The following is a 23,945-nucleotide window of genomic DNA, read 5'->3' as shown; positions in this document are numbered from 1 at the left end:
CCCGTTTCTAAGATGGTGATATATATTTTACACTTTAAGTTTACTTCTATCCTAAAACTTACCTACACCCTCCCCAGCCTTACTTCTCTTTCCCTTTAAAGATCTTCATGCAACCGGAGGGCCTCATTCAACTTCCCTTTTATTACAGCTACCAAGTGATTTTCACACAGGTGTTTAACCCAAGTTAATGAAAAACAGACCCCAGAGTCCTATGCACACGGGGGAGGAGAGGGGAAAAGTGACCAAGAGCAACTGGAACCACCGCTGTTGCAACCTCCTTTCCAAACAAACGCAGAAGCGTTGGGAACGCAGAGCCGGCCTCTCGGCCTCTCTCGGCTCCTTGTCTTGGTGAGAGGCCTGCTGGGGGCCTGGTCCCTGCCCCACCCCAGAGTCTAAGCAGAGTCTGAGGTGAGGACAGGGGACTTCCTTGTGACCCAGACCACCCCCTCTGCCATCCCTGCCCCTTCCCCAGGCTCCACGCAGGGAGGCGGCCTGCACGCTGTGTCCTTCCTGCCCTGCCTCCGGGGCAGCTGCTGCTGGGGACAAGAATAGACCCTCCCGACACCTTCCAGCTTCTGTTGAATCTCTTTAATGCTGTTAACAGCAAGTCTGGAAAAGGTTCAGGACAAAGTTCTTTTTTCTTTCTTTTTTAATTACAAAACTAACAGCTGTTAGAATCTTTTTTTTTTTTTCCTTTTTTCTTTTCCTGGCTACAAAATACTCTGGGGAGAGGCATTATAATTTAAAATATATAATATTGCACAAACAACCAAAGGTTAATTAAACTAAAGAAATAATTACAAAGAGAAATACCCCAACCCGTCAAAAAAAAAAAAGATTCAACATTCTTTCCATCCCACCCCCTCACTGAAGGTTTGACGTGGAAGTGACCACCACTCTCTTGGCATACCTGACCACAATCCCTTTAAATCATTGGTGAACACACCAGATTCCGTACAAGAATCACCAGAGCAGCGTCACGAAGCACCAGGGTCCCCAGGAATTCCCGCAGCCCCTCATTCCCCAAGAGAGGAACAGCTTGACCAGAGTGGAGGGTGAGAGCCACAAAGACTGGGTCGGTCTTCAGGAAGAAGAGCTTTTGCAGAAGCCTGATGAGAGTCTCAACAAGTTCACCCCCCGCATATCCCTTCAAGAAGCAGAAGGGCTGAGGTGGAGAAGGTGGGCTCACCAGAGCTGTAAGTACTCGGCTTTGAGCACTGCTCTGTACCGCTGGTAGCTGGCTTGTGTCCTAAGCTACAGGGGGGTCGAGGTGGGTAGCTGGTTGGACAAGGTATCCCGCCAGGCAATGCACAGAAGGGCCTGAAGTGAGCCCTCCCTTCCTGGGGAGGGGAAGAAACGCAAGAGCAGACTCCTGCAGGCGGCACAGCTGGGCTAAGGACTTGGGTGCATCTGACACGAAGAAGCCCTGGGAGAGGCATCGGGGACATACCAGCCTGGGCCGGACAAAAGGAAGGAGGTGGGAACTCAGGGTTTGGTCTCTAGATTCGGAACCACAAGGAACCTCTCTGGGACTGGAAAATGCCTGGGAGGGGGAGATCCCCAAGAGAGGCGAGCTTCCCAGAGACGAATGCCTCTTACTCACTGGGCTAGGAACCAGAACATGCCTCCCTGTCTAGCCAAGGACAGGTAGGCTGGCCTTCCTTGCCTGCTTATGGGCGGACAGAGCGTTGTCTCAGCTTCCTCCAAGAGACTGCCGCTTAGCTTCTGTCTACACAGGTAGAAGGGCTAGAGTTATCCCTTGGGACTTCCCAGCAAGAGTCCCCGAGAACAGTGGGTGTTCAGCAGAGAAAAGTAGGCTCTTCTGGTGAGGGGGGCAGGTCTCCTCCCCCTTGAGTCATCCTATGGTTGGCACAAGTCAGAGTTCCTGGTTTGGATTTAGTGAGCCCCTTCCCAGACGTGAGCAGAGGCCCAAAGGACCAACAAGGAGCCACCCAGAATCTGTGCCCAGAGCTCTGGTTGACAGAGGCCATTGGGGGGACATTCTCAGTCAGTGTCTTCCAGGGCTGGGCTGAGACGAGCGAGGGGGTGGGAGGTTCTGTGGGTGGGGGAGCTGCACGCTCTGGCTCCCCTCATTCCCAGTCCTCCCACTCTACATCTTCCAGCTGCAGATAGGAGGGGATAATGGAGAGCACAAACACATATTTACTCCTCTGAGTCAAGCCCAGACCCAAGCTCCCCTTGCTGCCTCCATTTTCGGATAGCCCTCCCCTAAATAGCAGCCCGCCCTGCCCGCCCCCCCCCCCCCCGCGAGCCCTGCCTTGGGCCATACCCTCCTGCCCTCTGTGACAGTGAACCACTGTCTTAAGGAATGTGTCTGGGGAGCAGAGTTGCTCTCGGCCTAAGGGGTGGGTCTACTGCTCTCATCACTCCAGACCCAAAGGAAATGCTTCCACCAGCTTGATGGAAGGGGGGAAGCTAGAAGGAGACACCCTGCCTCCGGAACCGAGCTGGTCAGTCCCTTAAGGAGAAATGGAGAGTGGCCCTGGGATCAGCAGCAAGGTGGCCCTGTGCTGCGGGTGCTCACACAGTCTTCCTCAGGGGCTCCAGCACCCGACTCCCCCAACTGAAGTCTCCCCAGGGAACTTTCTATTGGCCTGCTGTCAGCTGATCCCGGGTACGAGAGGTGGTAGAATGACTCTGCTTAGGTATTTATGTTGTCAGGTTTTACAGAGGGCCACAAAAACACAGAAGGCATCAAGCCCCTGTGACATGAGAGGGCATCAGGGGCCTTCCCTGCCCTGGGTATAGTGAGGTCACAGGAGCCAAAGACTCTTGGGAAGGTCTCTACCTCTCCCCAGGCTTCAGTTTTCCAATATGAAAACCGAAGCCCTGCCTGTGTCTCATCTGTTCCCCTCTTCACAGCAGGTTCGTGAGCGACACGATGGAAGGAATCGTGTGGTTCCTGTGTGACAGTGCGACAAACACTGACTTGCATCAGCTGTCTGGGCTGGAGCCTCAGGCCTGTCACATAGTAGCTGTGAGAGCTTTCCCCCCTGCCTTTCATTCAAAATGACCCATTCTTGACCCTGGCAGGTAATGAAGAGTAAGAGCAGGAAGGCCTCTGAGCTTCTAGCTGGATGGGTTTTGTGGTGGCTTCAGTAATGTCACTGTGTGCTCCCACGTCCGAGGCACGATGCCTACCATGTCTATGTGCATTATCGATCACGGCTGACAAGCTTCTGGGGCCAGTTCTAGGTTTTCGAGGGGAAAACAGAAGCTCAGGTTAAGTGACTTGCCCTAGATCTGTCTTTTGCCGCAAGGCCAGGAAATCTGTTCAGGTCCCATCTCTGGGGACCACGAATCAGAAGATGTGGGGCAGGGTTTAGAGTCTATATTTTTTTTAGTAGTTCCTCAGGTGACTTTCATGTAGAGCTAATGTCAGAAACTCTCCCACCATCCACCCTGGAGCTGAAGGGGAAGCAGAGCCTGCTGATGGGAACAGTGCAGGGCCTGAGTGGGAGGCCCCAGCACCCTCCCCAAAGCTGCCATCTCAGAGAGAAGCAGGGATCCACCCTTAGGGGACAGCTGGGCCTGACGGGGAGCGTCCATCAGACACGGGGATCCGGGGCTGGCTTCCCTGAGGCCAGTCAGGCCCACTCACCTCCCCAGAAGCATCCGCTTTGGAGAGCGCCACCTGCACTTCTTCTTCGGTCATGTCCAAGTCGAAGTCCTTTTCCCAGTCCTCGCTGATGTCCGTGCTTGAGCCTGGAACCGTGACCCACAGTGTGAAAGGCGGGAAGGGGGGTATGTGGGAACCATTTGTAGCTGAGGGTGATGGCACTCTTTAAAAGGGCCTGACAAATACACATCAGAGGGCTTACATTCTGTCGTCCCTCTCCCTCAGTGAGTCTACTTTTAGGAATCTATTCTAAGGGAAAATCCTGGATTTAGGCGAAGATTTAGGCAAAAGAATGGTCACTGTAGTGCTGGTATAGTGATGAAAACATAAAAAACAACGTGAGGGTTCACTGATAGGGAATTCCAAAAATAAATAAACGGCGTAGTCACATGATGGAACATTATGTGACTTTTAAATGTTAGGCAGCAGAACACTTACACACATGGCAAAACAGTCTAAAACCATTAAGTGAGAAAAAGGAAGTTACTACAGTGGAGAAGCACTCTGGCCCGGAGGCTCCCCAGAGCCACAGACATCTTCCAGAAGACATAAACAACGGACCTCTTCCTCTTCACTTACTCCATTCCACCTTCACTGACCTTGCTACTCCGGAAACCCAGCAGACACATTCCCGCCTCAGGGCCTCTGCAGGGGCTGCTCCTTGTACCTAGAACTCTCTCCTCAGACATCCACAGGCCAACTTCCTGGCCTCCTTCACACCCTTGCTCAAATTGTCCATCTAAATGTGGCCTACCCCGGCTGTCCGTCCTTCCTTCCTTCCTTCCTTCCTTCCTTCCTTCCTTCCTTCCTTCCTTCCTTCCTTCCTTCCTTCCTCCCTTCCTCCCTTCCTCCCTTCCTCCCTTCCTCTCTTCTTTCTTTCTAAAAGATCTTACTTATTTGAGATAGAGAGTGAGTGGGAGGGAGAGCACGAGTGGGGTGGGCAGAGATGCAGCTCCCCGCTGAGCAGGGAGCCCGATGCAGGGCTGGATCCCAGGACCCCCCAGGACCCCAGGACCACGACCCAAGCGGAAGGCAGACGCTTAACGGCTTGACCAACTAGCCACCCAGGCGCCGCCCCCCAAACTATCCTACCTTATACTCCAAACTGCAGCCCACTCCCCTCACTCTGCTCTACTTGTTCTTTTTTTCCATTGTATTTGTCAACTTTCGAATATATTACATCGCGAGACTTCCTCTGCTTATTGTCTAACGATAGAGGAGCTGGAATGTGCGCTCCCTGAGGGCAGGGATCTTTGTTTTCCCTTCTCACGTCTGCCAAGTGCCTCGAATACAGAGTTTGAGCTCAATAAATATTCATGGACCCCTTTTCTAAAGCAGGGTCAGCAGGCGCGCCTGGGTGGCTCAGCTGGTTGGGCGTCTGCCTTCAGCTCAGGTCACCACCCCGGGATTGACCCCGGGATCGGGATCGAGCCCCAAGTCGGGCTCCGTGCTCAGCGGGGAGCCTGCTTCTCCCTCACCCTCTGCCTCTTCCCCGCTTGTGCTCTCTCTCTCTTTCTGTCAAATGAATAAATAAAAAACATCTTTAAAGCAGGGTTGGCAGACTAGGGCACGGGGACCAAAACCAGCTTACTGCCGGTTTTGGGAAATTAAATTTTGGAGCACAGCCACTGCCATTTGTTTCTATATCGCCCACGGCTGCTCTGCGGCGACGACAGCAGAGCTGAGGCGTTCTTCCATCAGACTGAAATACTTGTGATCTGGTCCTACAGAGAAAAAGTCGACTAATCCTTGCTCTAGGTGATTCTGATGCCTGCTAAATTTGGCAATCACTGTTCTAAACATTCACACTTGGGTATGACTTCTTATAGGCAACATAAAAAAAAATGTACACACAAAAGTTATTACTAAGAAGAAAACTACAAAAATAGTTTTTTTTTTAAAGTATATGCAGTATGATTCTACTAAAAATATGCTCAGAGATGCTTGTACACATAGAGAAAAGATGCACAACATACCCACAAAAACACTAACAATAGTTCCCTTTAGGTGATGAGGTCAGGGGGTAATTTTTCTGTTTGGGGTTTTTTTTTCTTCCTAAAATGAACACACACTACTTTGTATTTTTTCTCGTCTATGAAAAGCACCTTCAAAAAGAGGAGGTCCCTGACCTCTCAATGGCATGACCTAGAAACATGTCCTTGCTCTTTCTTGCTCAGCTTGCTCCTCACCAGGCACCCAGGCTCTGACACCCCCCCCCCAAGCGCCCCTACACTCCTTATAAGGGGTGTTGCACTGTTCTCCTTCCTAGCCACGGGGCTAGCCACAAGCATCCTCGGAAGATCATGCGTGGTCTCTGCAGCCACGCAGACCTGCGTGGAATCCCTACTTTTTTTTTTATCTATTGTGTAGTCTTGGGTAAGTTATTCTGGGCTTCAGTCTATTTATAAAATAAGGATAAAATCAGCCTCTTTGCAGAGAACCGCACAGGAGGAGATTATACTGCAGACGCCTGCCTCCCCCCCCACCTCATTCAGATTCTGCAGGTCTAGGTAGTGGCCCAGAATTCTGCATTATAAATAGGTACCTGGGTGATTCCTTGTAGACCAGGGCCTGCAGTTCTGAGGTACAACAGTGTTAGGATGAGAGGGTCAGTGTGGCGTGCATGTACCATGTACACGTGGCGGGAACTGAACACACGGGGCCGTCACAAGCACTGTCTCACGGGTAAGTAATGCTGCGTGTGGTCCCGACACCCGCCAGGGCAGACCGGCAACCAAGACCCAGTTCTTCACACTCTGTGTCCAAGTCTCCCTGCGCCTTCGGGACACTCCGGTGGCACACGCCGGGCTATATGTCAGGGCAGGCTTCCTGTGGCTTAGAAGCCGGACTCCTGGCTGATTCTGCATCTCGGAGCTGTGGACGTGGCCGTGACAGCTTTCCCTAACCTCAGATTGCCCTCCAGGGATGTGAGTCTCTCTTTTTCAGGCTTTAAATGCTAGGGCAGCCCTTCCAGGGGTGGAAAACAGTATCAGCTTACAGTCTGGAGCACTTCACATCCACCCTCTCAGGTGGGTACCAACAGTCCCAATTTACAGATAATGAGATGAAGGCTTCGAGTGGCAGAGATGAGAATCGGGGCTTTCTTTCCCCTCCCCGCATCCTGTCCGGTCACACAACAAGAGTACTAAGATCTCCCTGACACTGTGTGCATGGCAGAGAATGGATTTATGCCAAAACAATTTAAGCTTTCATGGAGTTTCACTGTTGTTGTTTTTTAAGAAAGGGGAGTTTTCAGGCGATTACTAACCTCACGGTGCTGTCACTCAGCTCATTTTATTGTTTAACTAGAACTCTGCTTCCCCAGAAAAGAAACAGAAGCAAAAGCCACCCCCAGGTCAGTCACTGGGGAAGGAGGGCCTTGAGCCCAGGGCTCCTTCTAGTTTGCAGGCCACAGTCCTGTCCCCATCTCTCCTCCCCCTTCCTGCTAAGGGAACCTGAGCAGGGTAAGTCCAGTCTCTTAGACTGAATGGATCTTGGGAGAAAATGCAGGTGGGAAGCAGCTCTGCGATGACAGTGACTGCCCCGGGACCTTGGAAGACCCTGTGGTGAGGCCACCCCAGGAGACTCTGCTGCATGCAGGGACCAAGCTCTCTTCTGTCATCTAAGGATATGGACATAAGAGGGAACAGGAGTCACTGTCTCCAAGCCTTCATTCTTTTAAGATTCCTTCTCTCTACTCTGTTCCCACTGTGCCCCCCTAGTCCAAGACCCTAGCTTCCCCCGACTAAGCGATGACAACTGCTTCTGGTGGGTCTTCTGCAGCTACTCCCCAGCCCTCCTGCAACCCTGAGTGTCAGAGGCAGCAGGGCAGAGCGATGGAGAGCTCGTGCGGCAGCTTCCCCACAATCTCATTTCGTCCCATTTCAACCCGCCGCTTATTTTTCTGATCCTGCTCTCCCGTGGCCCAATTCCCCACAACCACAACCTCAAATGGGCCCTTCATACCACCCGGCCAGGAACCCCCCACTGCCTTTTGGGTCCATCACCTAGTCTTCCACCTTCCCAAAGTACCATTTCACACTTTTCTAGATACTTAGTGGATGGGTGATTGATCTCCCTTTCCTTCCAGTAAAAAAAAATGGGGAAAATTACCCAGATCTCTTGGGCTTCTGTGAAGACTGAGTGATATGCATATCCAGTGCTTAGCACAGAGCTATACAGACATCTAGAAAGTGCTCAGAGATGGTTCCTTATTATCATTTCCCCAAAGCAGGGCTCTACTCAGATTTCTTCCCTGACTGAGGACCTATCGTGAAACAGTTACCCCCAATTGATAGAGGAATAAATGGGGCTTAGGGAAGATCAGTGACTTTTCTGAAGTCACATGGCTTAGGAGCAAGGTTGGGATTTGAACCCAGAACTGTCTGAACCCCAGAGCCTGAGCCCTCGGCCTGTACACGGAAAGCTCTCAGTACCAGTCGGGCCTGTCATGTGAGCAGCAGGCCCTGCTGCTTCACGGCACCAAGTCCAACCTTCCAAGTTTGGCTTAAGGGTAAGCTCTTAAGTTCTACTTCTGAGCTAACCCATCTACCCTTCCGATTCCTCCCTGTCCTGGGAGATAATACAGCAAAGTAGGCTTTCATCACCGCCCCTTCCATGTGCCCCATGGCCTCTGCTATCTGGACTTCATAGGCCCCTCAGCCGGGACTACCACTCCCCCGCACCTGCCCCAAACCCTCCACCTCTCCTCTACAACGCCTGTCTCCTCGGTGGAACAACCGCCGATGCCCGGAGGTTCCTTCTTTCTCTGAACTCCACCAGCACCCAGCCTGCCCCATACTGCTTCATGCTTCATCACAAAGACCGCAGCTTTTGCCCCTCCCTCCTCAGTGTCTCATAAAGAGCAGGTAGGAGCTCAATGGATGACCTCACTGAATCAGAGCCAGAAGGGAAGCATTGTGTTGGAAACTGGAAACCCTACCGTTTCCATCAGGGAGAAGAGTAGGGGTGGGGTGGGGCCAGTTTCCCTCCCACTGCAGCAAACCAGTCTCTCACTGCATCAGCAGGCGTGGGCTCACCTGCTGGGCAAGTTTTGTGGCTGACTGGTACCGTGTGTCAGCAGAGACTGTGTGTGTGTGTGTGTGTGTGTGTGTGTGTGTGTGTGTGTGTGTGTGTGTGTGTGTTCAGGAGAGGCTGGCGGGTCAGCAGAGACTGTGTGTGTCTGTGTATGTGGAGAGGCCTTGCTGACAATCAGCTATCTCTGAAGAGGTATTCTGATGTGGCAAAAAAGTCAACACCGGAGCTATCATTGTCCTTTAATTCCAGGAATTAGAGAGGTTCCCCTTTGACAAAAAGTCAGTCTCCAGTCTAAAATTCCATTATGCAGATAAGAAACTAAAGCTTTATTACCTAAGCTGGGTCATAACAAGTTCATGAGTATTTATTTTATTCTTTTTTCAACTCTACCTCTAAGTGTTGTTTATGTATTTCATACTTATAATAATGCAATAAGCTTAGGGAAGTTAAATGACTTTTCTGAGGCCACCTAGGGGAAAAGACCTCTGACATCACTCAATGTCACAGGGACTTCCAACCCAGCATAAGGCTGCATCGTACAAATGCATGGAAACTGGCACAGCGTGGTAGCTATGGGCATGGGCTTCGAGTCCGAGAGACCCGGCTCTCAGTTTGGGCCTGCCATGTCCTGGCATGCGAATTTGAGCAAGTTACTTAATGTTTCTGAGCTTTGCTTTCTTCATCTATAAAAGAGGACAATAACACTGACCTCACTGGGCTGTGAGATGAGAAACTAAGTGTAATATAACATACGAACCTGGCACAAACCTTATTTTGTTGAACCTAAGACCCCAATGATTGTAAGATGCACCCTTATTTTAGAAAATAGGTACGTTTTAAATGGATGAACTATGGTAATAAATCCTTAATAGACAGCAGCTGTTATCATCATCAGTATCACAAACAAAGGGCAACTGCTGCTGGGATCCTCACAAGGGATGAGGACACAAGTCTGCCTTATGGGGTAGCAACACTTGCCTGCCCCTCCCCCCCACCCACTGGGCTTCGGCCTTGACTTACCTTTCTTTCCATTGTTAGAGGGTGTAGACTTCCCACTGTCCGAGTTCAGCTCAAACACTCGTAAGTCCGTGAGTACCTCCTCCCTCAGAGTCTCTACTCTGGCTGGAGGCCTGGGCTCTGGGCCACTGGGGCGGCCAGAAGGGGTGTGGGGCTTGAACGGAGCTGGGGGCGGGGGGCCAGTCTCACCCACATCCACAGCCAGGGCCTGTTCCTCCAAAGATGCCTCTAGAAGCTTTTGGGACAGGTCCTTGGGCAGCACCGGTGCCTCGGCTGCAGCGTCAGGTTTGGCAATCTGCGTGACGACGGAGATGCTCTCGCTGCTCTCGGACGGAGTCACCTCTGTGGGAGGCTCGGCTGCAGTCACCGGATTCTCTTCACAGGGGCTCAGGGGGCCAGGTGGTCCTTCAGGGGGTGTGGAAGTTTTGGCCACAGGAACCTTTGCCTCTTTCGGAGATGTGGGTGAAATGCTCACAAGCTCCTCTGTCGAGAGAAAAGGGAAGAGGGCTATGTGCCCTGGTCGGCCCCAAGATAACCTTGGAGCTCCCTGAAGACAGACCTCAGGTTCCTGCCGAAGCTTACTCTGATCAAGACTAAAGGGTGCCAGTTTCCTCACCCTCTCCCCATCATGGTTCGTCTGCAGATACTCCCTGTAGGTCAAAATCTCTCCTACCCATGAGGCCTAGTATTTGTCTGGCAGCTTCCGGCAACACAGCCCGGGATGGTATTACAGACTAGAAAGTTAAGGCTTGACAGTGAATAAGTTCTGGGCTCAGGATGGGCTCCGCTGTATCTCCAGTGTATGATCTGCAACAAGACACTTAACTTTCCTTAGTAAAGAGAACAATAAAGAAAACACTTAATAAATGTGTTCCTGGCATGCAGGTGGCTCTAACATCCTATCCTAAGCCGAGCTACCAGAGAGAGGATGCTCAGCTCCCTCCTTAAGCCAACAGGTCCCAAACCTGGCTAGGCATGAACTTTATCAGGAGAGCTTGTTAAAAATACAAGTTTGGGGCACCTGGGGCTCAGTTGGTTAAGCGTCTGACTCTCGATCTCAGCTCAGGTCTTGCTCTCAGGGTCATGAGTTCAAACCCCGCTCTGGGCTCTGTGCTGGGTGTGAAGCAAAAAAACAAGTTTGGCCACATCCCCACAGAGTCTCATTTAGGACAGGGGGAAGGGAGTTTGGAATTCCAATAAGCATCCCAGGAGGCTCTGAAGGGGCTGGTCCGTGGGCTGGCCGGGGAATGTGCTGCTCCTGCCACACGTGACTTCTGTACCTACACCAGGAATTCCCACCAGTCCAGGCACACATTTCCTGGTTGGTTCAGCCTATCCTCAGCATGTACAGACACGGTGTGCATGCCCTATACTTCCACGGGTGCCAGGTCTCTCCAGTGCTCACAGAATGGCCAGACGGTCCCCAGAGGCAGGACAGGACCTGCTACTTGCCCATCACCTCTCACTATCTCTTACCTTCTTCCTCCTCCCAGCCAGGCTCTTCGGAGATGCTCTGTTCTGCCCGTTGCTTCAGGGCATCCCTCCGGGCCTGCTCCTGAGTGTGGGGGGAAAAGATGGCCAGAAGCAGTCACGGCATGCTCTTCCCAGACCCCAGCCCTGACCCCAGAGCTCTTGCCCCTTCTTCCCTCAACAAAACCCAGCTTACTTCCCCAAGGGCTGAGTGGAGGGCCTCCCCAGGCCAGGCCAGCATACCTGCTCTAGCTGATGGACTTTATAGAAATACCGATGCCAGAATTCCGAATGGGAAACAGCTGCTGGGACCTGGAGGAAGGCAACAGTGGAGATGAGACTTTGGGGGTGGTTGTGTAGGGTTTGTGTCCCCAGCCTTATCAGCCTGCCCCAGCTACTCTGGGTTTCAGATGTGGTTAAGTAGCTGAGCAGTTTTTCTCAGAGCACTTACACCCTCCACCCCCAGACCCACCTTCTTGGCCCAGCTTGGCCAAGGAGGGAGAAAAGAATTCCCATCAGGCTTTGCTGGCCCTTGCATTTCTCACATGACTGCCAGAAACCTGACAAATCAACTATACCCATGTGGATTCTTGGCTCAGGACCTGGCTGGTCTGGCTCTCGAGGGTCTCTGACTGCTCTCTGGGCCAGGTGACTCTGCGGTGACTCTAGATATGTCTCTCCCACCTCCCGACACCTGAAACCGAAGGTGGGTGAGGTCCTGCCAGCTGGGTCCTCACCATCTTGGTGTAGAGTGCCCGGATGGAGGGGCTGCCTACGAGGAGCTCTGAGATCTCCCCCTTCTTCTCCTCCAGGCAGAACTGGGAAAGCCAGGCATCAAACAATTCCGGGGGCCCTGCAGAGGGACAGACACTGATGGTCAGTTTCCTGGGTCTGGAGAGAGAACACTGGGCCTACAGAAGACACACCTAAGTCTGGACATGGACAGTGAGGAAAGCTTAAGGTTTTTTCAAAGCCATTTGGCCAAAGGTGGGGGGTCAGGAAGGGTGATGGGGTAGGTAGGCCCCACTGGTATCATGGCAAGGCACTGAAAAGTGATCTCTAGAACGGGCTGCAGTCTGCATGTGCTCACATTCCTGCTTGCTTTTTAGCCCACTACACTTGGCTACTGAATCCCCTCCTCTCTGAAACCGCTATTCTCAGGTCCCCAGGGGCCCCATGTTTCCGTCTAAAGGCTATTCTCTGCCCTCACTCATGTGACCAATCCAGCTTCTGATCCTGGGAGCCGCTTGTCCTCGTGAATGCCCTCTTCTCTCCTGGCTTCTTGGGCTTTTGTGATTTCTCATCGGAGTCTTCAGTGGGCTCCTCTTTTTCTTTCCTTATCTCTTCTCGTTCTCTGTTTTCTCCTCAGAAAAGCTCCACTAAACAACAAGTCTCAACCTCTCCCTTCCCCCAACAACTCCTCAGTCTGTCTTGGCAGCCCCAGCTACATTGCTGGGCTCCAGATCCAGGGGTCCAGGGATCCCCTGGACACTTCTACCTGCTTAAGCGCAGCAAACCCCTGTGTGCTCGTTTTCTTCCCTCCCAAGCTGTCCCACCTAGTTATCCACCAGAGCTCTGGGTGCCCTCCTGGACTCCCCCTTTATCGGATCACTCTGGATTCCACTTCCTCAGTGTCCATATGCACACCATCCTCTTCATTCCACCTGCTACTCCCGAGGTTCTGGACTTCCCTCTGACGTGGGGATTCCTACCAAGCTTCCTACCCAGTCTGCCCATCTTCTGTCTTTCTCTATTTTATCCTTTACAACCATGCTTGACGACGCTTTTACGAAATGCAAAATCTAATCACCCCAGGCCTCAAAACCCTTCAGTAGTTCACTAGGGAGAGCTTTTATTTTTATTTTATTATTATTTTTATTTTTATTAAGTAAACTCTACGCCCAACATGAGGCTGAAACTCATGACCCTGAGATCAAGAGTTGCACGCTCCACTGAATGAGTCAGGCAGACAGGTACCCGTCTAGGGAGGGCCTTTCTTAAAGATTTAATTTATTTTAGAGAGAAAGAGAGAGAGCATGCGCAAGTGAGCAGCCGGGGGGGGGGGGCAGGGAGGACAAAGGGGGAGGGAGAGGGATAAGCAGAATCCTCTTTGAGTCTTTGGTCTCAGGACCCTGATCTCATGACCCTGAGCCAAAACCAAGAATAGGAGGTCAACCAACTGAGCCACCCAGGTACCCCTAGGGAGGGCTTTTTAAGCTGCGTCCAAGGATGGGCTTCAGAGGGTCAAAGAATTCCCCTACTGCATTATAAAATTTTGTGGAGAGAGGGTTTGTCATTATCAATGGATTTTTAAAGACCTCTGTGACTAAAACAAGGTCAAGAACCACTACCTTGAGGCATTTCGAACAAAATTCAAACTGCTCAGTCTGGCACCCAAAGCCCTTCCGACCTGGCCCCCACCTGGCCCCCACCAGCAGCTCTCTGCCTCCTTCCCCCACATGCACCTCTCAGCCTTCCCCAGGGTAGAAGCTTCACATGTTCTGTTGCCATGCTTGAATGACCTTCCCCCACTGATAAAAGTAAAATTAGTTTACTTCTTTTTTCTTTTTTAAGTAGGCTCCATGCCCAGTGCGGGGCTTGAACTCACCACCCCGAGATCAAGAGTCGCATGCTCCGCTGACTGAGTCACCAGGTGCCCCAAAATTAGTTGACTTCAAATTCATCCTTAAAACCTCAATCTGAGTGTCACATCCTGGGTTCCCCAGGTCGGGCTGGGTGCTTCCCTCCTGGGGTCTGTGGAAGCAGCACTCCATCCCTACTAGCGTTGCTTTATCCACAGTTTCCCATTTCTCTTTCCTAACAGCAGGTTCCTGGAGGTCTGGACTGGGGTGAGGGTTTGACTAATTTCTGAGCTCCAGTTCCCAGCCTGGGGCTTGCTGCATGGCAGGGGCTCAGCCAACAAACGCCAAAGGGAAGGCAGGCAGGGCAGCAGGGCGGGGATGGGGCCTGAGTGGAGGATGAGGGAGTGGAGCAAAGTCCCTGCAGACTGGGATGAACACAGTCCAGGCTCAGGGAGGAAAAGGGACTGTCAACCCATCCCACCATATGTAAGGCACACTCTAGCCCCACTCTGGTCCCTCTGCACAGGGGGTGCTGGGCCAGTGCTATCAGAGATAAACAGGGCGCTCATCCTAGACCCCCTTGGTCTCCCTTCCCCGCAAGCCTGTCCCCTCACAGCTACCCCCTCACCATCTGGTTCATTGCAGTAGGTTGCCGGGTCTGACTGCAGGCTATAGAGGCGAGCCTGTAAGAAACAAAGAACAGAAATTCTGGAGTGCTAGGTGGCGAAAACATCTCCCCTCGGACAGCACACCCTATCATTGTTGTTAATTGAGATGCTTTGAAGATATCCCTCTCCTATACATTTATTCCCATTCAAAATCTCAACCCAGCTTCTCCCCTGATAGCTGCCAGACCCTCGGGGCACTTATCAGCTCACCCTACTGGCTAGAGAAGGAAGCACTAGGCTAGGAGTGCAAAATGAGGCTTCTAGAAAAATAGTCTTTCCCCTAGTACTCTACCTTGGGAACTAAGAAAATACAGTGTAAGCAGACTATACAATTGTATGCATAAAATGCTTTTGAGTTATGTGAAACTTGAAAAATGTTAGTTCAAATATATTAATAAGTTCAAATTTATGGACAAATTTTGAAGTAATTAAGCTCCCCCAAGTTAAAACCATTCATCAAGAATTTAAGATTTTTTTCTTTTTTTAAAAGATTTTATTTATTTATTTGAGAAAGAGAGAGGCACAGCACAAGCAGTGGGGAGGGGCAGAGGGACAGGGAGAAGCAGACTCCCCACCAAGCAGGGAGCCTGATGTGGGGCTCAATCCCAGCATTCTGGGATCATGACCTGAGCCGAAGGCAGATGCTTAACTGACTGAACCACTCAGGCTCCCCAAGAATTTCTTAATTTCATAGCCAGTCTGCCAAATGAATTATCTGCTGTGTTCCCGTTAAGGCCACAAGAGTGACACACAGAAAACCTCACCTTCCTTCCTCAGTATTATGTGAAGCAAGGGCTGGCTGTCTGCATTAGAACTTCATCGAGGGGCTTTGTGATTCACTGCTGTTACCATTTAAAATCCTACAATTTAAGAAATTTCACACTTCCACTCAAATGGTCACTAAATGGTGGTATTGACACCAGTGCTGAAAGATAATTCTTGAAAAGTCATTATGTTTGGAATGGAAATTCAATGTGGTAAAATGCTATGAAGGCCAAAGTGCTGTGACATCACACTGTGAATTTAGGAGAAAACACTCCATGAACTCTAAGAAGTAATGCTGAGAAGATAAAATGTCTAAGAAATATCCAGCCACTGTTGTTGATCTAGGTGCTTTGAAGACATCCTCCCCCCATGCATTTATTCCCACTGGAAATCAGCCTAACCCCAGTGCGGACAGTATCATGTCCGTACAGCATTCCTTCTTAGGGCTCAAAGGAGTCCAAACGTGCAACGCTAGGGAAATGACTGAATAATGACGCTACCTGCACTTGCAAGAACGTAAAGACATTAAGATTATGGTGATTAAGAAAGATGCTAATATTTTTTATAATTTTTTTTCAGCAGGTTATAAAATTGCATGTATAAAGTGCCTTTTTGGTTAAAAAGAAAAAGTCCAAACTACCTTTACCAATGCTCATAAACAAAAAGCAGTAACAGGTTAGACACCAACGAGAAATCAGTGATTCTCTTTGAGGGATGGGATTATGGACTTAGGAGCCATTACCTTCGAGCTCAGTACTCTCCAATTCAGTCATAGCCATATACTTATTTTCTGGCTTTCGTGAGTGGCGTTGGAAGCCAGAACCCGGTGTTGTTAGGCACCTGCAGGGGAGGCTGCTAATAAATACCTTGGTGCCATCGTAGGGCTCAGCTGTGCCGGAGGGCGTGCCCATCAGGGTGATGACATCGCAGTCTATGGTTTTGTCCGGTGAGGGAGCAAAGGTATCGGAGATCACCCCTAGGAAGTCAGACAACCCCTTCTTCATTTTCTCTGTTGCCCCCGAGGAGCCTTCGGTCTGCAGAGAGAAGGGGGCAGAGTAAACAGGTGGCCCAGGAGCAGGCTGCAATCTAGGGGATGGGGTACCGAGGGGTGAAGCATCAGGGGCAAAAGTGTGAGCCATGTGTGGGGACCAGGGAAGCACTCAGGGCCTCTCACCCCATCTCTGGGGTTGGAGAAGGACAGAAGTAGCCAGGTCCCCGTATACCAGATGGGGTTGTGGCACAGGGACCCGGTAGGCCTGGATAAGTCAGAGCAGAACTCTCTGACTCGTTTCATAAAAATTTCAAGGCCAGTCAGGCTGATCAAAGACTGGCAGGAGAGGAAGTGCGCCATACACACTCCGTGGGGAAGCAGACGTTCGGGTCGAGTGCTGGGAAAGGTACTAGTTTTGGCGACCTAAACCTCTCTGAGTCTGTTTCATGATCTGTAAAATGCAGATAAACAGACTTCCTTCAGAGGGCGGCTGTGACAAATAAAAAAGATAAGGCATGTACAATGCCTGGCACACGAGAGACATTTACCGAACAGCAGTACTGTAGTATTACAATTTCATCATCATCGTTGTTCAGGAAGTAGAACATTTCGTACAAGAGGTTGGGGAAATATGGGCAGGATGAGAACAGGTAGCCCTGCCTAGAGGCAAACTGGGGACCACTGAGGGCCAATGTACGCGGCAAGTGGGACACCAAGCTTGAGCCACACTGGTCAGAATGGCCTCAAAGCAAAGCAGAGATGGGATGCTGATAGGGCCAGGCCCTAAACCTCGTGGAAACCATAATATTTACTCCTGATGAGGTCATCCAGGCATTTTACACCTGGAATCTACCAGGGTGCTGGCACAGGCGGCACAGACACGCAGTCACTTTGCTGAATGAAGAAAAGGAATGAATAAATGGGAGAAACGAGTGGCATCTGTGCTACTGGCTGGACTCTGGCGGATCAGCAGGGTTACTCCCTGTCATCCACGCTCATCAGCAGCTGTGATTAGCAGGCAGATGGTATTTTACAAGAAGAGTCAACCAAATAAGGTTGGTTGAAAGAACTCCGAAACATGTTTCTCATAACATGGCCTCTAATCACAAGGCCACTGGTTCAGCTGGTGATCAAATGAAGAAAGTGCAATTGTCCCAATACGAAAGGAGGAACTGTTCATACAAAACCTGGATATTATACTTCATCAGAAGCTTGAGATTTGCAGGCACAGCCAACCATACACAACTTTCACTTTTCACACTGACTTTAGAATCCAACTCCTCTCTCACAAGAAGATTCTGCTACACATCTTTGATTAAGAAAAACAGGGCCAGTAAGAATATTAAGTTGGCACAACCTTTCTGGAGGTAGTTTTGCAATAGATATTAAAAGGCCTAAAACTGTACTCACCCTATGATTTTATTATAGTATTTTATTATAAAGAAAATATGAAGGGCAAAGATTTAGCAATCAGAATGTTTACTGTGGCTCTGTTTATAGTACCAGAAAAAAATGCAATAGGAAACTAGGAACTGGTTGAATCTACAGAACAAAATAACAGGCCATTTATGAGGCTGGAGAGTGAGGTCTGCAATGATTAAATCAGAAAGTAGGTTATAAAACATGATATTCAGTTGATTCCTGTTCTGAAAAAAAGTGGACCTAAGAAACAAATCCCCAAATATTAACAGTCCTTATCTCTGGGAGATGGAATTCTGGGTGTCTCTAGGTCTTCTTCTTTTTCTTACATGTATTTTCTACACTGTCTACAAAGAATGACTTTGCAAACAGGAAAACATTTGTTAAAATAATACAGAAATGGGAAAGCCTATTAATACTTATTCTACGTAGCCTGTTGGCTCGACAGACACAATTCTCTCCAAGTGGGAGCCTACGGGGAGAAACAATCACTTAACAGTAGAAAGGTTGGGGTGTCCCACCAGGGGCCCAGGGCAGGTCAGGCTGTGAGGGACAGTCACTCAGAGGGTGGAGGCAGTACTCACAGCGAGCTTCTCCTTGACCACGCTGGCCGTGGCCGCAATGGTGCAGGCCGTGTCATGCTGCACCACCTGCGTGAACTCTGTCAGGTCTCGCTTCATGAACTCCAAGGCTTCGGAGGACTATGGGAAGACAAGAGAAGGACGACAGAGCCAGCTGGCTCCACCGCCCTTCGTTCCTGTTTCCTGGGCTTCTTCCGTCTCAGACAGACACATGGAAAACTCAGGTGATGTGGGAAGCCCAGGCACAGAAACAATGCTTGCTTGTCCCAAGTCCATGACCTGGGATTACTGAATAGCAGCGTACAGAGGGACTTCCTGCTGCTCTGAGAATGGGGACAAGTCTTAGCCCCGACACTCAGAGGCTCTGTGGCCACAAGTAACTCTCATCTAGTCTCAGTTTTCTGTAAAATGAGGGAGGCGGCCCACGTCAGTGGTTCAAGAGCAGGCTGGGGAAGGGGGCACATGTCATCTGGAAACAAAAGAGAGTCAGACGCGTTGCTCTGATATGCTTTAAGTCATGACGTTTGTTTCAACTTTCAAATAACATGAAGAAAAGGTGTGTGAATTTTTATCAAAGCGAAGTGTTTCTACTTTTACTTTTTTGTACAGGGAGATTCAGTTAAAAGAGGAGGCAGTATGTGAAATTATGTGTCTGAAAAGTTTAATGAACATGTCGCATTAGTTCAGAAAGCATTTATGAGTGATTCATGACAATTTAATACCAGTAAAAAGGTGTGTGATTTTTACATTCAACAAAGGGGATGTTGAGAGAAATACTGGATTGGGTTCTCTCCGAGGGGTTCTTGGTTCTACCACTCCAGGATTCTATTCATCCGTAGAGCAGAATGGATATTTCTTCTGCTGGACTGACCTGCCACTCACCCTGCACTCTGACGGCGTGAGACAGCAGGCCCTCAGCTCCGGTCTGAGTCTTGCCCTGCTTTGTTTCACCCTTACTCACTCTGGGGGACCTTCCCAGACTACCTCTGTGTTCACCCTGGCAAGCCTTCTCATTTTACACATGGATAATCGGCTGCTGGATAATCGGCTGCAGTGTGTGTGTGTGTGTGTGTGTGTGTGTGTGTGTGTGTTAGCATTTTGGAGAGTTCTGGTGGTTTTTTTCTTTGGGGAAGGGCCTGTCTAGTTTTCAGCAGCCTGGGATGTCTCTGGATGGGGCAGTGTCATCTATCAGCCAGAAGCTTCTCTGAGAGGGGAATCGCGTCTCCATTTTAGACTCGGGACTCCTTAATTGGGGTGGAGGGATCATTTATTAATTTGCTCTCCATCCACTCTGCCAACACCTTGGTCTAGGCCAACCTGCTCTGTCAAATGGACTCCCTGCAGGGTACATCAGAGACCTCTACTACCCTGTCCTTGTGACACTGCTGGGGGCTTTGGAAGTCAGGGCGGACCAGGCTGCCCCTGCTTCACAGTCTTCAGTGTTTACACAGTATCCTATGAGCAAGTATAAAATCTTTACCTTCACTTCCAAAGCCCACCTAATCTCACCTCTGGCAGACTCTCATCCCCTGCCACTGTGTCTCTCACGAGCTCTAGCTGGCTTTCCCCAAGTTTCTCAAATGCTCTAGCACCCTCCCTATCTTCAAGAGGTCTGAACACACGAGTGTAATTCTTGGAAACACATACGTGAACAGACACAACGAATGAACCCCCTCACCTGGTTAACTCTGATTCTTCCTTAAATGTCACTTCCCTAGAGAGGCTTCCCGGATGCCACCTCAGATTAGGTTGGCTCCCTGCTTCCCAGGGCACCTGCATGTTCTCTAACATTTGTCATGCTGTAGACTTATGATTACCCGTTCAATAGCTAGCTTCCTGGATAAACGGAGCTCTGTGAACATACAGCCCGTGTTTTTTGCTCACTGATGCTTTCCCAGTATGTGACATAGAACCTGGCATAGAGTAGGTGCTCAAAGAATGTTTGCTTGTTAAATTTACACGTACGAGGGCAAATTTTAATTATATAACCACTGCCATGATGATTTGATGAATGACTGTCTCCCTCACTAGACTGCGAGCTCTGAGGGGACCAATATGAACAGACATGGTGCCTGCCCTCAAGAAGGTCATCGTCTACCGGGCGAACTGCTCACATAACAGTGTCAATGTACAAGAGCAGAGTGGTGACCAGTGTTTTATCAGGAAGTTGCAAAGACTTGGTGAAGGGAAGCCTGGACTGAGCACCTAGAAGAACGAGCAGGAGTTGGTAAAGGAAGCTGGGGCACGGCAGGGCACAGGGTTTACTGAGGCCTCTGAGCATTTCTGTCCTGAACATTCAAGATAAAGCAGAAGTAGTTTGGAAGAAAGCTGGAAAGGCTGCCAAGGGCAACGATGGTGGGTGATGGGGAGCCACCAAGAGTTGGAAGGAGGTGGGACATGATAAGATCTGCATTTTTCGTAGGTCACTCCAGTGACTGGCCTGGAGTACCACGGATAGATCCAAAAGTGACAAGATTAGAAGACGGAGGAGAACAGTCAGGAGGCTGCTGTTAAGAGTTCAGAAAAGGCAATGAAAGAATATGAATAAGGATAGTGCTGGTCAGGATGAAAGGATAGGACTGATTCAAGAAATATCAGGCAAAAATGGTAGATTTAGGAATTAAACAGATGCAGGAGAATCAAGGAAGAGCCACTGGCTGCTAACCTAGGTGACTGGGTAGACACAGTGCTCCCAGCTTAGACAGAAATGCAGAAGGGGGAGCAGGCTTAGAAAGAGGATGATGACAGTGATTTTGGTCACGCAGAATGTGTGATGACAGTGGGTTATCCGGCATAGTTGTCCGGCAGGAGTTATTCTCCAACATTAAAGCTCAGAGAAAAGGACCAGGAATCACACTATCATGAAAATGGAGGAGGTCACCCAGGAAGAGTTTGTAGAGTGAACAGAGCAGTGAGCTGAGGACAAGACCCCTCAAACACCACACCTGTAAGGGAAGCCATGAAAGAGTCAGGAAAGAAAAGCCTGGCGATGTGGAGAAGTGAGAGAGAAGCCTGCCACAAAGCCAAAGGAGTAGAGTTTCAAGAAAGAGGGAGTGATCACTAGTGTCAAATGCAGCCGAAAGGCCCAGGAAGATAAGGGCTGAAAACCACCCGCTGGATTTGGCACGTGGTAGGTGAAGTTGAGTGTGTTTACAGATAAGCTTACATGGGGCAGCTGCAGGGATGGGGAGGGAGTTATGAGAGGTCATGCTGCTGACCTCAAATATAAAAAGTAGGAGGCGAGGGTGTCTCCTAGAGGTAAAAGAGGAAGTAGCTGAAAGGACCACTGGAGGGAAGAGTTAGGTTTGGGGAAAGTTTCAGAAGATAAGGGGAAGAAAAGCAAATCAGAGAATGAAAAAGCTTGCTGGGGGTGGGGGTGCTCAGGCCTAAATAAGCTTGGGCAATCTGTGGTTGGACCAAAGAGCAATGACTTTCTTTATCAGTGTCTCTGGGCAAATGCAAACACACACATACACTATAGGAGGCGATAAGGAGCAGAGGAAGATCAATTATAGCACCATCTCAGCACTGTAGTGTCTAGGGCAATGTATGCTAAGGGGTGCAAGGAAACTGAGGGTCCTGGGAACTGAGTAGTCTAGATGGAGCCAGGATGGGCGCAGGCAAGGCCAGAAAAGCACTGAAAGACTAAGGAAAAAATGGAAGTAAAAATGGACTGATGGTGTTTAAGAGGTTTCCCCAGCACCCTCCTCAGTTTAATTAATTTACTGATGCTTTTATACTACTTACGGTGTGCTAAGTATTGTTCCTGGTGCTTTACACACATTATTATTTAATCCTCACAACAGTATTATCAGGTAGGTGTTATTAGTACTCCCATCTTGCAGATGAGGAACTGAAGCCTAGAGAGGTTAAATAACTTGCCCAAATCCATATAACGGTAACTAGCTGAGAGGGACATTAAGTCCCCTCTTTCTGAATGGGGAACGGTCAAAGGCAGAAACAACATTCACACCCTTGCTTCAAACAGAGAGCTCCCCAAAAACAAAGATAGAAAGCTAACCAACTATCTATTTTTCATGAGTTATGGTAAGACCCGCCTTGAGGAAAACACACAGGAAGTCATCGCCCAACATTTGCTGAAGGCACGTCAGACTCTCCTTCCAGGAGATCGCTCAATGGTCCTTTGAGGTCCTTTGAGGTCTTTTCAATTAAACTTCAGTGTGAAATTCTGTTAGTCCTCATCAACAACAGAAACAACTCAGGGCATTCTCAGATTTGCTAGGCTGTAGCTGAGAGGCTGAACAGGAGTATGCAGGCTAAAGGAGGTATTAAAATTCTTCCAGAATAGAGGACTGATTTAACCGAGATCAGAAGCCTCCTGGAGTCTGCCCTGAAGCAGGACTCACCCCAATTTCTTGAAGTAAACAATAATTAACCTTTCCTCCACAATTCACTTGGGCTGGTTTTGACAAACTAGTATGGGGTGGAACAGAAACACACAACAGCCTTGTTCATTGGCAGGGCCAAGGCTCACTCATCCCATAAGGATTGCTGCCTCCCCACTAGACTGTGAGCTTTGCGAGGCCCAGGATAGCATCTGCATCCTTAGGACCTGTCAGACAGTGCTAGCTGTAGCATTCTAGTATTTGAATGACTATAGTAATAAGTTTCTATTGCAGAATTCTTCTTCAAGGCCTAGATCAAAGGTTCTCTCTTCTACGAAGCTGTGAATTTCCTGAGCTGGAATAAACTGCTCTTCCTATGGATTCCTACAAAAGGGTCGCTCCGGCCTTTAAAAAAATCTGTATTTCATCGTGGCTAGTGTCACACTGGTCTGAGTCGGGGGTCAGTCCTCCCTGAGACCGACCGGGGATAACGGTACAGCCCGGGTGGGCCTCATCTTTCAGGCCCAGAGCCCACACTGGTCGGGCGGGGCCGCTCGGACCCGCTTGCATGAGGCGGCGCGAGGCCCTGGCGGAAGAAGGGCGCCGGCCCGGCTTACCTTCTCCTTGACTGCCTGGTAACTCTGCTGCAGCCAGCTCCGCCACCAGCCCACGTCCTCCCTGTGAAGACAGACACATCTGGCGGCCCTGCGGTGCGACTCTTGCCCGCGCATGATCGGGTCTCAGTTTCTCCCTGAGATGTGGTCCGCGGGCCGAGACTTGGCAGATCCACCCCCTCACACTGAGACTCCACCCCGCCCTTTCAGCTCCGTCCACTCCCGGCTGGCCTCCTGTTCCCCACGGTGACCCTGGCCCAGCACCCCGACCCTGGGAGAATTCAGGCCCCGACGCCCGAGAGCTAGATGACGGGCTCACCCTTCCGCCATCTTGCCTGCATGACATCACCACTATTTACTGACCTCTGACTTCCGACACGGCACCGCCCCCCCAAGCACCGCCCCGGAGCGCTCGGCCCAATCCTCGCGCGGACACCGCCCTCGGCCCAATCTCCGCCCCGCTCCATCACTAGGCTCCGCCTTCTTGAGCTCGGTCCACTCTCTGTCTAGAGTTCGCTCTTAAACTCCGCCCCTGAACTCTCGGCCCAATCCTCACTCAAGTATGTTCTCGGGTCCACCCCCAAGCGTTAGTCCTACCCCCACCAACAACTACTTTTTAATCAACTGACTTCGGATACGGTGGCTGCCAGGGGCCACGTTAGCGGGCCGGGACCGTGGGAGGTGTGGGAGCAGAGGGGAGAGAAGGGACCCGGCCTGGAGCTCGAAAGTCTGGATCCTAGAGCGCAGGGCCAGGACCACCCCCCTTTATGAAACAAGCCGCGTAGCCGCTGCTTGGGTCTCTTCGGGCCAACAAG

General features: G+C 50.3%; 1 protein-coding gene across 3 annotated transcripts; it reads right to left on the bottom strand.

Annotated features, from left to right (window-relative positions):
- Nucleotides 1–122: 122 nt before the first annotated feature.
- On the bottom strand, nucleotides 123–23,489 carry BSDC1 (BSD domain containing 1). Of its 3 annotated transcripts, none has more exons than XM_045782209.2 (11): nucleotides 23,450–23,489; nucleotides 23,134–23,194; nucleotides 18,174–18,290; nucleotides 16,046–16,213; nucleotides 14,375–14,429; nucleotides 11,902–12,017; nucleotides 11,408–11,476; nucleotides 11,171–11,249; nucleotides 9,698–10,177; nucleotides 3,623–3,726; nucleotides 123–2,123 (listed from the first exon to the last, which is right to left on the bottom strand). In XM_045782209.2, exons 1-11 carry the CDS (start codon nucleotides 23,458–23,460, stop codon nucleotides 2,091–2,093), a joined length of 1,293 nt encoding a protein of 430 aa, XP_045638165.1. In that variant the 5' UTR covers nucleotides 23,461–23,489; the 3' UTR covers nucleotides 123–2,090. The 3 variants fall into 3 exon arrangements, with proteins under 3 accessions (XP_045638165.1, XP_045638163.1, XP_045638162.2); XM_045782207.2 differs by lacking the exon at nucleotides 123–2,123 and adding an exon at nucleotides 2,269–3,212; XM_045782206.2 differs by lacking the exon at nucleotides 123–2,123 and having other exon boundaries at nucleotides 2,269–3,726.
- Nucleotides 23,490–23,945: the final 456 nt, after the last annotated feature.

This window comes from Ursus americanus, chromosome 33 (genome assembly GCF_024610735.1).
Source record: "Ursus americanus isolate L20-20 chromosome 33, mUrsAme1.1.p, whole genome shotgun sequence".
In the NCBI taxonomy this organism is placed as follows: domain Eukaryota; kingdom Metazoa; phylum Chordata; class Mammalia; order Carnivora; family Ursidae; genus Ursus; species Ursus americanus.
The sequence above is the reverse complement of the archived record's forward strand: the minus strand, read 5'-3'. Positions and strand labels throughout refer to the sequence as shown.